Below are 14,008 nucleotides of genomic sequence, written 5' to 3' on the forward strand. Positions count from 1 at the left end.
CGCCCCTAGCGACGGCGACGCCGTCAGACGATAGAAACATTCGCTGCTCCCCTGGGTACCTCATTCAGACGTTTTCACAGGTATTTGGGTCATTTTTTCGACTTTTCGTGTTTTCTTACATATTTTAGCGGTTTTTGCGTCTCTGTAAGTGTACAGCTTTTTATTTTACTGAGGTAAAAAGTGAAATTTGACGGGTTAAAGCAACCACCTGTTGCATATAAGTTATAGCCAACCAAATAGCAGACGACGGGGTAGCAACATAGAAAAATTGCATGCAAAATTGTGCGTTACTAAAGCATATTCTACGCTCTATTCCATCAAAACTTCAACGTTGAAGTGATTTTGAACTTTATTGAACATTTAAAGCTCTTAAACTGGACTATTTTGGTGTCTCTTTTGTGGAGTTGACGTAACTTGAATACTTGCCCCCTTCAAACTTTAGACCGCTGTGCTTCATGCCCCATTTACAAACAAAGAAAGTCAACAAAGGCGGCTGCTCAACAACTGTCATATTGTACCCTAACAGTTCATCATTCCGTTCGAGTAGCCAATACTGCAAACAAGAAGTGTCAATAGTCGGCCTAGCCTCTACCAGGCACCACGGATCGCTGGAAAAATAGTAGAAATTGGCCAAAAAAAAGGGAATACTATACCAGGGGAGTTGGCCAGCCAGATAGGGCACATTTTGCGACCCACTGCCAACTGGTACAGTGTTCCCTCTGTTTTGTCCAATTTCTACTATTTTTCCAGCGATCCACGGTGCCTGTAGCAGCTATATAGTTGGCCCTAGTCTATATAGTTTCAAGTTTGTTACATGTAGTTTGAATGCCGTAAAGTTAACAACGCGTTGCTTAGGAACGGTCGAATAGCAGACGACAAAATCATACGGAGAAAAGTTTGTCAAAACTTAACATTAAGTGTTTCCGTCACTTAATGGAAAGGATGATTTTTTTTCTTATCTTAAAACAACTGACATATTTTCTCAGTAGCATTGAATAACAATCGGGCACTTTGATTGAGTATGATAATGTTAAAACTGCCACATACCACTTTGCTGTATGTACAACAACAAGAACTACACCAACACACTTTTCAGTAGATGGTGGTATATTATTATCTACCCAGTGAGCGATCGACTACGACCTGTTTGCTTTGCTTGTTAATTCAACAGGTGTTCGTGGATTATTGGTTGTGTCAAAGTCCACCGTTGATTCGTGTTACACTTACAACTGTTTGTTTTGTTTCTAGAAGCCATGACAAACTTACCATGAAGACACACAGCTGCCACACGGCGACAAAAACTAGCGAAAAAGTCGGGCCTTTCCGTCCAATTTCTGTAGTGTAATTGTTGTTAAAATCGTCTAGAGGTTGAGATGGCGGTTCCTTCGGTGACGCACTTCAAAGCCAAGCGGACACAAGCGCTTCCCGATCGTAGCCTCTTCGGCACGACCTTGGATTACGATACGAACTTGAAGAAAGCGCCGACGCCGGAGCTAGACAAGATCGGCGCCGACCTGATACGACCGAACACGAAGTGGAAGGACCGCATGCAAGTGACGGTGCCCTTCGCTACGACCGTGAACGACGAGAAAAATTTGGCCAGTCTGAGTTTAAAGCAGGACAATGTGAGGCAGCTAGCCGGGGACATCAGGGGCCTGAGGGAACAGGCGCTTTACTTCCGGCCGGAACAGGTGCTGGAACTGCAGAATATCAGGAGGAACTTGACCAAGGTAAGCATAATTATACTGAATCTTTATTGCGTATTCATCCCCATGGGGCTAAATGCATGATGTTACAAGTATAAGAAGACTGTCATGAAAGTTCATCTGTGTTGGTAGTTACATGTTTAAAGTTAAAACTTTTGATCCAACACAAAAAACTCTCTCACCTAGAGAAGCCTCACTTGGTCAGTCTACTGAGGAAGACCAGAGTGACTGGTTGAAAGCTCTAGGTGAGAGAACTTTTTTGTGTTGGATCAAAAGTTTTAACTTTAAACATGTAACTTTAAACATATAAGAATACTGAGTAACATAGTAATGAAAAGAATTATTCAAAGGTCTACAGTGCTTCATTCTATCTGTCATCTAAGTCTTATATATTGGTTTCTTTCTCTAATGTTCAGGCGGCAGTGCGAGAAGAGAGAGAAAAGGAAGAGCAGGCGTCCACCACGTCCACTGGTCGGTACTACGCAGACATCAAACCCAGCTACCGGGACTTGGAACACAGTCACACTGTCAACAACGTGGGCATAGGCAACACTGGGCAGTACGACTGGCACAGGCAGGGACCCAAACCCTCCCAAATCGCCCCCTACAAAGTTATCGGAGATGTCTTCCACACTGGGAACTTTACCACAAGTAGACAGGTGGACAGGGGATATGACATGCCTCCACAGCTTAAAGCTGCCAAACTGAGGACTTCAGAATTGTCCGCATTTGAAAAGAAGAAACAGAGAGTTGCGGAGGCCCGAGTTCCAGCTAACATACGGCACACGTACGGTAGTAAGATCACCAAGGAGGCCATGCTAGATGAAGAGCTGAAAGAAAAGGTATAGATAACTTTCTTTCAAGGATTTACTTACTTTTACAATCTTCAATTACTTCAATTAAAGAGGGCATTCCAGCTTTAAAGAATAGTACAACTTTCATTCTGTTGTGAAAAAGAAACTTTATTAAGGATGACTTTCACTAAAATCATCCAATAAGCAATTTGCATGTTATCTCTGAAAAAAAAAAATTTTATAAGAACAGCTTATTCTGTGTAGCGATGTTCCAGATTTCAACCTTGACTTGTTTTCATGCCACAATGCTTTATCTAGTCTGGGTGCCATCCTCCATATATTATGCTGGTCCTCATTAGGGATCCAGCAGAAACTATGGAGAATGGCACCCAGGCAAGGCTTTATCAATATTGTTTATTGATTATCGATGAACTGACCAATACAGGTACTGAGGGAGAGAAGACAGAAGACCCCCAGGCACACTGCCCTCCCTCCCCTGAAAGATGACATCACAGACCCTGTGTACACGGACCTCAGTAATGTCATCAGGCTGGATGTCTTGCCAGGTAAGGAATCAGACACACTGAGGAAGAAAACTGTCAATCTCCAAGCAGATCCTATGGTGGCAAAAGACAGCATCAAATTGGCCAGGCAGTGTACATGTACATAATGTAATCCAACACCACTGGATGACTGCTACAGCACCAGTTACCATGGGGACAGGTGACTGGTCCAGGTCATTGACCTTTTGTGTTTGTGAAAGAAGAAACTGAGCAAAAACTATATATTATCCTTCTGAAGATAAACATAAAAAGATGATGATGGTACAATTTTCTAATCTTCAAACAGGTCCTAGGGTGGCAAAAGACAGTATCAAATTGGCCAGGCACTGGGTGGCAAATGGATACTGCCTGGCCAATTCGATACTGTCCACCAAAAGATCTGCTTGGAGATTAGGTTGGTCAGGGGAAGGTTCTGAATGTGTGACAGGCCAGGGCTTAAGAAGACTTCTTCATTTCTTCCCATCCAGGTGCCCCATACCACACCAAGAGTGAGGTTGCCTCCCACTTCACGCTGGATGTCCACAGGAACGTACAGAGGGACGAGGACTACCTCAAGTACGGACGCAAAACTGACTACCTGGGTGAGTCAGAGCAGACTATAATACAATATATACCTTACTGGTTACATGTAGCCTCTACCAGGCTTTGGGAAGGGACTGAAAAGAGCTTTGCTTTGCAGTGTACTCCTTTAGTGGACCAACGTCCCTTATATATTATTATCTGTCTATTTGGCCAAGTGGCCAGCCGCTTCCTGAAGTCTGGTAGAGACTAATTTACATGCACATACTCAAATGACAGTATTGTTAAGCTGTAGAAACACGTATTCCCAAGGCAGAAAACATTAGTTACCCTGAATCTATTGCTGTGAACAACCTAGACACAGTACATGCATCTGAGTGTGTTTATTTAGTAGCATTTATTAACACTGGTCACTTTATATTTGGAAAGTCTTGAAATTTGAGAAAAATTCTAACCCATATCCTCATATACATTGAATTTTGTAACTCAGAAAAAGGTATGAGAATGAACTGTCACTAATAGAGTCTCTAAAATTGGAAAATCGTCTTTCCAAGTCATAGGTGACTAGTGTTAGCTTTCAAACTAATCCAGCATTTAACCCTATTGCAGCAGATGTCCTGACTAACTGCACACAGAATTACTGGTATTACTAGGTTCCATCCAACAAACAAACAAACAACAAACAAACAAACACACCATAACTAACCACCATCACTGATTCTGTTCTTCTCCTAACAGGGAAGTGGTGCCAGGACAATGTGTACAGAGAGAACGTTATGAAGGCCTTTGACAAATGGATTCAGGAAAAAGCCGCCAAGAAACAGTAGAGATGCATGGGAGGGACAGTTACACTTTAAAGGTGCTGAATGGTTGAAGTAATATGACTTAAAGAAAGACTGTCCCAAAGTACATGTAGTCTTAAGTTGTATAAGGAGACTGCTAGGAGTTTTACATTGGCTTGTTTTGCCTATAGATGGATGGATGTTTTGTTGCCATGTATCAAAATGCCATGCAAGTTGCAAGCCAACATTTTATCTAGGCTCTTTGAAATTGTCAAAGTCCACACAAACTTGATTTAATGGATGGCATCCTACATGTACATGTAGGTCTGGAAATTCTCAATCCAATGGGAGACAAGAAAAAAATCTTTCTTTGCAATACATATACCAATATTGTTACTGCATTTTGTTGACCTTTAAAGTGTTAGGGTAGCCATTTGGCACCATTTAATTTGGCTTGATAAGGGCTTAGGCAGCAGGCCAAAGTTAATTTTATGAAGAGGAGCAGGCCAAATAGAAGTGCTAATCTATCAAGTCAAGCTTGTGTGGTCTAATATTTTCAGATGCACAACAAATCACGATCATGAAACGACTCTCTTCCCTGTGTTTCCCCAGGTAAGTGGAGCGAGTCCAACGTCTACCACCAGGCCATGAAGAAAGTCTGGGACCGATACCTCGCCGAGCAGCCCAAGTACCAGGCCAACAGGGAAATAGTGCCAAGGGAGAAACCCAAGCCCAAGGAGAAACCTCCGCCCAAGCCGAAACCCAAACCCAAGGCTCCTAAAGAACCTCCACCACCTCCCGAAGAACCACCCCCACCCCCTGCTCCACAAGAACCGGAGGAAAACTTCTGGGACTTTTATGACCAGCCTTTAAACCTATAGTACATCATCAGGGCTCGATATTCGTTTTTGGGAATAGGTTCATTAGCTGGTGCACCCAATCTAAAAAATTAGGTGCACAGAAAATTTTCTTGGTGCAGGATAAAAGATAAGAAGAAGGTCTGGGACAGATACCTCGCCGAGCAGCCCAAGTACCAGGCCAACCGCGACATTGTGCCAAGGGAGAAACCCAAGCCAAAGGAAAAACCTCCGCCCAAGCCGAAACCCAAACCCAAGGCTCCTAAAGAACCTCCACCACCTCCCGAAGAACCACCCCCACCCCCTGCTCCACAAGAACCGGAGGAAAACTTCTGGGACTTTTATGACCAACCTTTAAACCTTTAGTGCATCATACAAGCAAGTCAGCAAAACCCGTATTGTATTGTGCAAAGCCTGCCAGCAGAATGTACTAAGTACTACTGGAAGAAAACTTCTGGGATCTCTATGACCAACCGTTAAACCTATAGTACATCATATATCATGTACAAGCAAGTCAGCAGAATGTACTACACCTGTGCAAAACCCGTATTGTGCATAGCACTGAGTTAAAATAGGCAGAACATACTGCGCCTGTGGCAATAGTCTTAACTCATGACAGAACACACAGATGCATGACATATTTAGTTTAAAAGTTTAGCTTCATGACATGCTAACCTCTAACTTCTCAAACTCAGGATATCCTGACAGGAATTAGATACTATGGCAAACTATGACTTAATATTATTTAGGACCTTTCAACGTTACCAAGTGCTGCAATCATGTCATATCATCCAGATTGGATATAATTATTTAACCCATAGTCTTCCAAATGAATATACATACACAGTGCCATTATCATACTATTTACTGTGTAACTTTCACACAGAATCAAACGTCCTTTTACTGAGATTTTTGCGAGGGGGATTTTAAAGAAAATCAAGAGAGAATAGTGATATATGAAGTTAAAAAAATATATATTATTTTAAGGAAGAATAATGTTTAAAGTTGATATTTAGCTGATATTATGAACTTTGATGAAGTCCGTCCAAACATGGTGCCATTCAGATTTATTCATAATTTATGTTTAGTATGTACCTTGTTGCTGCTAGAAACATGACTAGACCAGACATAATTATAAAAGCAACTTGATAACACTGCTGTATATATCAATGTAATGTATACTTTTGTATGTTTTTGTATATTTCTATACTGTTGACAATAGATAGTATGATTTTAATGTATATTCAGATTTTTTAAAATAAAAACATTGAAGTTTACAAAACTTTTGTCAGTGTGTGAATGTAACCGGTAACCAAAAGGCAACCCTGATATAAATTTTTCCGGGTAACAAAACATGTACGTATACAACCATATTTACAAGAACAATCTTTTCACAACTTTAGAGAAAGTCACAATGGGAAAAATTAAATGAATTTAATGTATTTACAAATCTCCAAACTATGATATTGAAAATTAATATATTTTTACACAGTTATGCATAACAAGAACATTTCTTCAAATGAGCAAACCCTTTTAAGTGGAAAGTATACTTTTAACGTTTTTTAGGGCATCGGCTGTGTCAGTATTTGACACTGAGACCACCTGTAACAACTTAAGACAGTGGGAATTTATTCTTTCTTGTCCTTGGCCCCTTTCCCCCTTGATACAACCTTACTGGCTCTTCTAGCAGCAGATAGAATTAACCAAGACCCCAGAGCTGCTGCTGCCGTGGTGCCTGTGATGACTAACCCTGCATGGCTCTGCTGACCTATGGGGACTTGGAACAACAGGGGCTCAGTCTGAAAGACAGAGAAGAGAAACATTTACTTACAAAAAAATTGTATCCTAATAAACTCACATATGTTTTTGGCAATCGTATCACTGCAACCTACTGACCACTGTTATGAAATGCAAACTGAGATGGTTTGGTCATGTTGCAAGATCCCCAGGACTTGCAAAAACTGTACTACAAGGGACAGTGCCAGGAAGTAAAAAAGGGGGAAAGGCAGAGAAAGAGGTAGGAAGACAACATAAAAGAATAGACTACTGGATATAGTTTAGCTATAAAGCCATAAAAGTGGCAGAGGACAGATTAGATGGAGGAGGATAGTGGACCAAGTCATGGTGCCTCAACGACCCTCAACGAGGTCAAGGGATAGGTGAGTGAGTCAAGTGATCACTGCAAATTCTATTGAATTGCTTTCAACAATGTGTCATCATCTATGGGAACAGACTATTCAGACTGAGTATTCTCAACTCATAGGATGGATCCCACTCCCAGGTGAGAGTAATCTTACCTCTCCACTGATCAGCTGCCACAGACAGACTCTCTGTGACTGAGCATCACACGGTGCAGGGAACAGTTTACTCTCCTCACAGGGGGTGGTCACCGGCCGGTCTCCTAGGTAACAGGTGGAGAGGAAGGTAGAAATTAAATGTTGAACTACATCTTGTACACAAAAGGTTACTAAATTTTTTAAATTTTATAAAAGTTTATCACTATCTATCCACAGCATCTTGAATTATCCTGTTCACAAAGAAACTAACAAAACGGTTTACTGTAGTGACATAGAATTCGAAACCTGTGCACCATAAGGCCCATTCTTAAACTTGACCTTCATCTTCCCAACGGTAACCTGCCTACCAGAAATCATGTACACACATCCATTGCTTCATGATTTAAGCTGCATAAATACACGTACAGTCACCCCACCATAGCCAAACTGAAAACATAACCTTCTGGCGGACGTAACAAGCATTGAAAGCATTGGAAAAGACTGTAACGTACCTTCACAGTGCATGAGAAGATCTGGTCCCTCTAACCTGACAGTAGTGGCTGTGTCCTCCCCCTCCCCAGCCCACCTGTGGTACCGCAGGTGTACAGGTAACACCACTCTCCAGGTGAAACCCTACAGGTGAGACAAAGGTAAACACAGGTGTACAGGTAACACCACTTTCCAGGTGAAACCCTACAGGTGGGACATAGTCAAATACCTGTTAGATAACATCTAAGAAGTATGTCTGAAATAAATGTTTATATTCTCACAATCTTCACTGCACCAGGTAAAACATATTTTCAATCTGTCTGAATTTAACCCTTCCACTGCTTTTTTTCAACCTTCCTCTTGCTACCTACCAGTAATCCTGTAACCATTACTGATTTGATACTACGGTACTAGCCAAACAGCTACAGCAGTGTGAGGGAAACAGTTTTATGTTCAGAAACTTTTTAATGTTACCTTTGGGCTCTGCTGCAGAGGTGAGTACATGAGTAGTGTGTGGTGAGGAGAGAGGTGAGCTGCCTGTTCAACATCAATGTCCCTCAGGGCCAGAACCTGCAGACAGACACAAGTTTCATACTTTCTCACTTTGGAACAAGTCTTCTTGTTCCGAACATGCAGTCAGCAGTTCATTGGAGTTTATTCAACTTCACCTTTAGCTGTGTACCAGGAGAGAACACAAGTACATAAAAGATATAGGAGTACATAAAAATATGGGTACCATATAATTACAAGGTCTCAAAGTCTTTTATATACAATTCTTGTTTCTTCCTCTTCTTTCTTTCTTTTTACTGAGCCCCATTACTGGGGTTATTACCAGATTGTGCATGTGTTAGTAACAAGTGACCAGAACATAAGAAAAGAAAAGGATAATGAAATGTGGAGAACATAAATACTAGCAACTGATTTTGTGTGTGCAAAGGAGTCAAGACAAGAGAGTTTAGTAATATATATGCAGAAGGACATGTCATTCATGTGATAGACCCCCCCCCACCTGAGGTCCTCCGAAGTCTGTCCTGAAGGTGACCTGGTGAAGGTCGACGTACATCCCGGCGGGAACCGTCTCCACCAGCAGCAGCCGGCACGACAGGGGTGGGGTTGCCATGGAAACAGGCAGCGTCACCTCGGTTACCACGTCTCTGCAAGTCAGGGGCAAAATTTGCAACCCAAAAATCTTTTTTCATGTAATTCAACTTCGAGTTCACTGTTCTTTATTATGCCCATTGGGTTAACATTGGAGCAAAAATACTAGACTAGTATGCAATTATATTTTGTATACCATGTGCCTGCAAGTGCAAAGCTGGTGTGTTACACCAAATGAAGTTAATATCGGCTATACAGACACCACCAATATTTTGTGATATACCTGTGAAAGCCGTGGTTGAGAGCCGTTCTGTTGACATGAACATCAGACAGACTGGGACAGACGGTCTGGATGATTTTGTTCTCTCTGCCTCCTGTCTTCACAATGAACTCTGCGAGGGGCAAGAAGACTTTTATTCACTTCATGAATACAAATAACATTAACGCAAATTCAACGGATTAAATTTAAAAAAAAAAAACTGATAACAAAGTTGGAGGTTTACTTGTTAGCTAATACAACTGGCATGGGAAGAGGAAAGATTACGAAGGGAGGAGGGAAGGAAGGAAAAGGCTATTGCCTCACAATAGGGCCATACCACCTACGGGCTGATCATTTGTACAAAGTACAAATGTACTATAATAATTTAAACAAACAAAAAATCTTCTCACCTAACAGAGCAGTCGTCAGCTCTGCCGCATGATCAGAGGTGGCTCTAGAATTCCCCAGTAGAACGGCAGTACAGATCAGGGACAGGACGGGGGCTGTTACACACTTCATACCGGCAAAACAGCAACTTTTTTTAGTTTTTACAAAAATTCAAACCGCCCGCCAAAACATGCGTACTCTAAATTTAAACCCGCCTCTACGCCATGGAAGAGGCACCACGCGACCTAAAAACTGGTTTCACGTAAAGTTCAATGTTTCTGAAAATAGAATTATCTTCTTGAATATGCTAAGGATACTTTTTACAAGCAGAAAACGTCAAAAAGAGGCAAGAAACACTGTAACTTGTGTTTTTGCGATCTTCCGGCAACCATCTTGGATTACTACAAGGCTGAAAGGGGTGTGTTTTCACATTGCTATGATCACAAATAATGCTTTATTTGATCATTCTGGGACAAAAAAATGACAAACTATAGTTTTTAAATGCACATTTATTCAATATTATATACATTAATGTGTACATACTTGGTACAACTGAATACTTTTTAATATTGAATCCTACCTAAAAAACTTATTGGTCGCGTCTGTTGACCCAGGTCAATCCAACATGGCGACCATGAGTGCGTGTTTCGAGGTGTGCTCTCTGCCGAGTTCCACCCGTTTACTGGGAGTAGAGCCCATGTGTGGCGGGGAAAACATCATTGTGACGACCGAGAAAAGTGTGCGAGTGTACAGGGTAAGTTTGGTGGCGACTGATTCTGGCATTGCGGTTATATGTCCGCCGGAAAAATGAGTTCATGCGTGCACGTGCGTTTGTTGACAATTCAGGGCGCTACCCTTTTTTTTCTTCCACACACAAATAGTTCTCGATAAAGATATGTTTCCGTTGCATACTATTGCTTATTTCCTTGCATATGAAAGGGAAAACGTAAGTATAATACCGTGCTATGTTTTATGAGGGGAATTTGGCATACATATTTATAGGCCATATTTTGAGGTAGCTCTATATCTTTTTCAAATTCTTTACTTTCAAGATTGCTGTTCAGCTTACAAGTTATATTTTGTCCCGACGTCTTTGTTAACTTTTCAGGGGGCAGGCACATCTTATTTTACATATCCAACATGCTAATAATTACATACCCTGTCCATATATCCACTACCCCAGATGCCAGACCACTGGGCCTGAAGTAATATCCAGTGTGCACAGATCCACCTACTACATGTAACTTATATTGTAGGCTAATTCATATATAGCTCGCTGCAAAAACGAGACAATGCAATACTTAAGTTGAAGTTAAGACCTTTCTTGTTCAGATTTTCTGAGCTGGTATTAGGTCTGTATTAGATGAATCTATGCTCACCTGTAACACCTGTTCCACCTGTTCCTCTCTGCAGGTGAGAGACCAGAAGCTGCTGCACACCTGGTCCATCAGACAGCAGGGCGGCCAGCTGACCTCACCTGCCCTCTACAACCCGCGCACCGAGGAGTTCATCGTCCTCATGAACAAACAGGTTTGTTTGTTTATTTGTTTGTTCTATTTAATTTACCAGTCAAGTCAAGTGCAATGGCCAAGTGGGTAGAGTGTTCACCTTGCATTCGGTAGGTCGTGAGTTTGATCTCCGGCCGAGTCATACCAAAGGCACAAAAGCCATATCAATGGTAAGTGCTTTCTCTGCTTAGCACTCATCATTTGGGAAAAACTATGGGAGTTTAACACACACCACTACCAGTGGACTAGCCCTCTGCTGTAGTTGATTGTACTACGTGTGGTCCAAAGGCTACTGAACCAGAGATTGGCGTTGTCCTATGCACCACCTGGTGCGGGAAGGACTTTGACTTTATTGTATTAACTGTTACATATTATATTAAAAAGACTGGCTTCTTGTTCAAGCTTTGGAACATGAAAGTTAATACCAAATATCTTGTATTTAGATTAATCTTCATGTGTTCATCTGCTGACTTACTTCTGTTCCAGACTATCTGCTTGTGGACCAAAGACTTGGAACACCTGAGCAAATGCACCAAAGTTACGGTAAGTCACAGGTTGGTTTTGAGGGAAACATTCTACCAAGAAGGTTAAAATACAATTTGATTTTAAGCTTCTTGTTCTACCTCACAAAGAGACCTCTACATTACGTGTATGTATTTGTATCTGTGTCTGTATAGCCAGTATAACCGCCCTTCTGTGTAACACACCAGCTTCACAGGCACACGGCGCGGCAGCAGCTGGCTACATTATACCGAACGACTTGCTACACCTATCCATTGAGCATCTAACTCTAGACATTGTTTAAAGCTATCCAATGACAATGCCCCTATTGTACTTGGTGACAGCGAGTTCCACTCTGCAATAGTTCTAGGAAAGATTGAATTCTTGAACACCTCAAGGCTCAATCCTATGTATTGTATGTATTGTCACAACCATAATTTAAGACTCTAACAGGAGCTGTACATGTCTTTTGACTTCTTGATTCTTGACGCAGGTGAAAAAGCCCATCTCCCATCTGAAGCTTCTCCCTGACGCTGACCCCATCCTTGTGTTTGATGGCGGCTCCCCCTGGTGGCTGCCGTGCATTACTGCAGCCCCAGACACCGCTGTGCTGGATGTGTTGGATATTGAGGAGGAGCTGGTCTGGTGTGATGTCACCGGGAGGGGGGAAGGTGTGCTGGCCGTGTGTGTGTCGAAGGAAGTGAAGACAGACACTCAGGTGAGATATTTTAGACTTTCTTAGACACTATCCGTGAATATTTTCATCAGGTTGATAATTCACGGAGTAAAGAGTCTCTTTTTTTTCACGATCAAGTGTTTTATGTTCTCCATAACTGCTATTTGTTTTTTTTATATAACAGACCACAATTATGTATATTATTATCGGACTCCTGTTCATTTGGGACCACATTGTAGATACAGTTTCCTGTAACCGTGCAAGTATACATTGTATGTGCAGCTATGTAAGTATTGTATGTTTGAAAATGCATCTACAGCAGCGACACCTGTACGTGTGCTGCAGTGCAATGTGAACCAGTCAGAATTGCCCTGAGGAAAGTGACAGACGGTCACCGAAACTTCGGCTGTGAAGAGAACATTTTGTGAAAAAAGAATTTCTTCCTTAAACTCTGGTATAAATGTATGTTACCAAATCTTGACATGGTTATTCCTAATATGACACATACTTTTCAGAGCTACACTGCCTATCTGTGTGAGCTGTTGCCAGGTAACCAGGACACGCCTGACTACCAGACCCTGCAGCTGACCCCACCCGACAACACCTCCACCCTGCTGTGCTGCTGCCTGGAGGAACACTTACTGTCTGTCTGTAAGTATGCAGGACACACCAATCTATTAGCCTGGTTACCAAACCTATTATAGCTCCCGAGTCCTACATCCTCTCCAAAGATAGAGGATGTAGGACTTAGGAGCTATAATAGGTTTGGTAACCAGGCTACTTGATCCTTTGAAGTTAATAAAAGAGTTCTTGTTGTTTTTGTGTTTTCCTTTGCAGGAGGAAAACATATTGTTTTTGCTCAGTTTCTTCTTCTTCCTCTTCTTCTTTTCCAAACAAATAACAATGAGTCAGACCTGAACCAGATGTCTGTCACCATGGTAACTGGTAGCATACACCCTGTGGTGTTGGATTACAATTCCAATATATGTAGCAAGTGGCAGGACAGAAGAGCGGCTGGTCACCATATACTAGTATATGAATGTGTTATAATAGTAAGAATAAACAGAGCAGTTAACAGTAGTTTGTTAGGCTAGTATTTTATGCATTAACTTATTAAATGATATTCAAATAGCAAATGTTACCTTCTATTTCATTAATGTTTCCACTCTGTAATCTCTTTCCCAGGGTCCTGTGGGTCTGTCTGCTCTCATTCCCTGGATTCCTCCCTTGCTGCTGTTGAAGACGAGGGTGTGGTTGTCCCCGGCAACGTCCTTCACAAGCTTGACCTTCCCAAGGGCGGGGACAGCGGGGTTTCTATGGTGATGCTCGGACCTCACCATGTTGGTTTGGCCATGGAAGGAAAAGGTTTGTATGAATTTGAAACAATGAAAGTATCCACTTTTTTGATTTCAAAAACTTTTGGCGGAAAGCAACTTTCTTCCTCTTTGAAATTACATGTATAACGTAGAAAGCCAAATACTAGTACACAGTAACAGTTTCTAATGTAAAAATGTCACCAACTTGCAAAAGGAGTAAATATTGTGATTAGGTATGTCTGCTTTCCATATTTCATCTTGCTGTATAACAAAGCAA

General features: G+C 41.7%; 3 protein-coding genes across 4 annotated transcripts in view; 2 read left to right on the plus strand and 1 right to left on the minus strand.

Annotated features, from left to right (window-relative positions):
• Positions 1–54: 54 nt before the first annotated feature.
• LOC109462727 lies at positions 55–5,249 on the plus strand. 2 transcript variants are annotated; one of them, XM_019759284.1, is made up of 6 exons: positions 55–80; positions 1,249–1,730; positions 2,123–2,548; positions 2,946–3,066; positions 3,531–3,644; positions 4,977–5,249. In XM_019759284.1, exons 2-6 carry the CDS (start codon positions 1,374–1,376, stop codon positions 5,243–5,245), a joined length of 1,287 nt encoding a protein of 428 aa, XP_019614843.1. In that variant the 5' UTR covers positions 55–80; positions 1,249–1,373; the 3' UTR covers positions 5,246–5,249. The 2 variants fall into 2 exon arrangements, 1 of the variants encoding a protein (XP_019614843.1); XR_002139777.1 differs by lacking the exons at positions 55–80; positions 1,249–1,730; positions 2,123–2,548; positions 2,946–3,066; positions 4,977–5,249 and adding an exon at positions 4,321–4,522 and having other exon boundaries at positions 3,491–3,644.
• Positions 5,250–6,201: 952 nt separating this feature from the next.
• On the minus strand, positions 6,202–9,862 carry LOC109462642 (phosphatidylinositol-glycan biosynthesis class X protein-like). The gene is made up of 7 exons (XM_019759203.1): positions 9,754–9,862; positions 9,368–9,476; positions 8,996–9,140; positions 8,461–8,556; positions 8,010–8,130; positions 7,519–7,622; positions 6,202–7,020 (listed from the first exon to the last, which is right to left on the minus strand). The coding sequence occupies exons 1-7, from the start codon at positions 9,860–9,862 to the stop codon at positions 6,850–6,852; spliced, it is 855 nt and encodes a 284-aa protein (XP_019614762.1). The 3' UTR covers positions 6,202–6,849.
• A 482-nt stretch (positions 9,863–10,344) lies between these two features.
• Positions 10,345–14,008, plus strand: part of LOC109462643 (nucleolar protein 11-like) — a 50,224-nt gene continuing 46,560 nt past the window's right edge. Inside the window, exons 1-6 of the mRNA XM_019759204.1 lie at positions 10,345–10,484; positions 11,144–11,260; positions 11,725–11,781; positions 12,233–12,457; positions 12,931–13,066; positions 13,601–13,780. Of these exons, the coding sequence (XP_019614763.1) occupies positions 10,356–10,484; positions 11,144–11,260; positions 11,725–11,781; positions 12,233–12,457; positions 12,931–13,066; positions 13,601–13,780 (844 nt within the window). The 5' untranslated portion in view covers positions 10,345–10,355. The remainder of the gene's footprint in view (positions 10,485–11,143; positions 11,261–11,724; positions 11,782–12,232; positions 12,458–12,930; positions 13,067–13,600; positions 13,781–14,008) is intronic.

The sequence above is a fragment of the Branchiostoma belcheri genome, unplaced genomic scaffold (genome assembly GCF_001625305.1).
Source record: "Branchiostoma belcheri isolate BF01 breed outbred unplaced genomic scaffold, Haploidv18h27 scaffold12, whole genome shotgun sequence".
In the NCBI taxonomy this organism is placed as follows: Eukaryota; Metazoa; Chordata; class Leptocardii; order Amphioxiformes; family Branchiostomatidae; genus Branchiostoma; species Branchiostoma belcheri.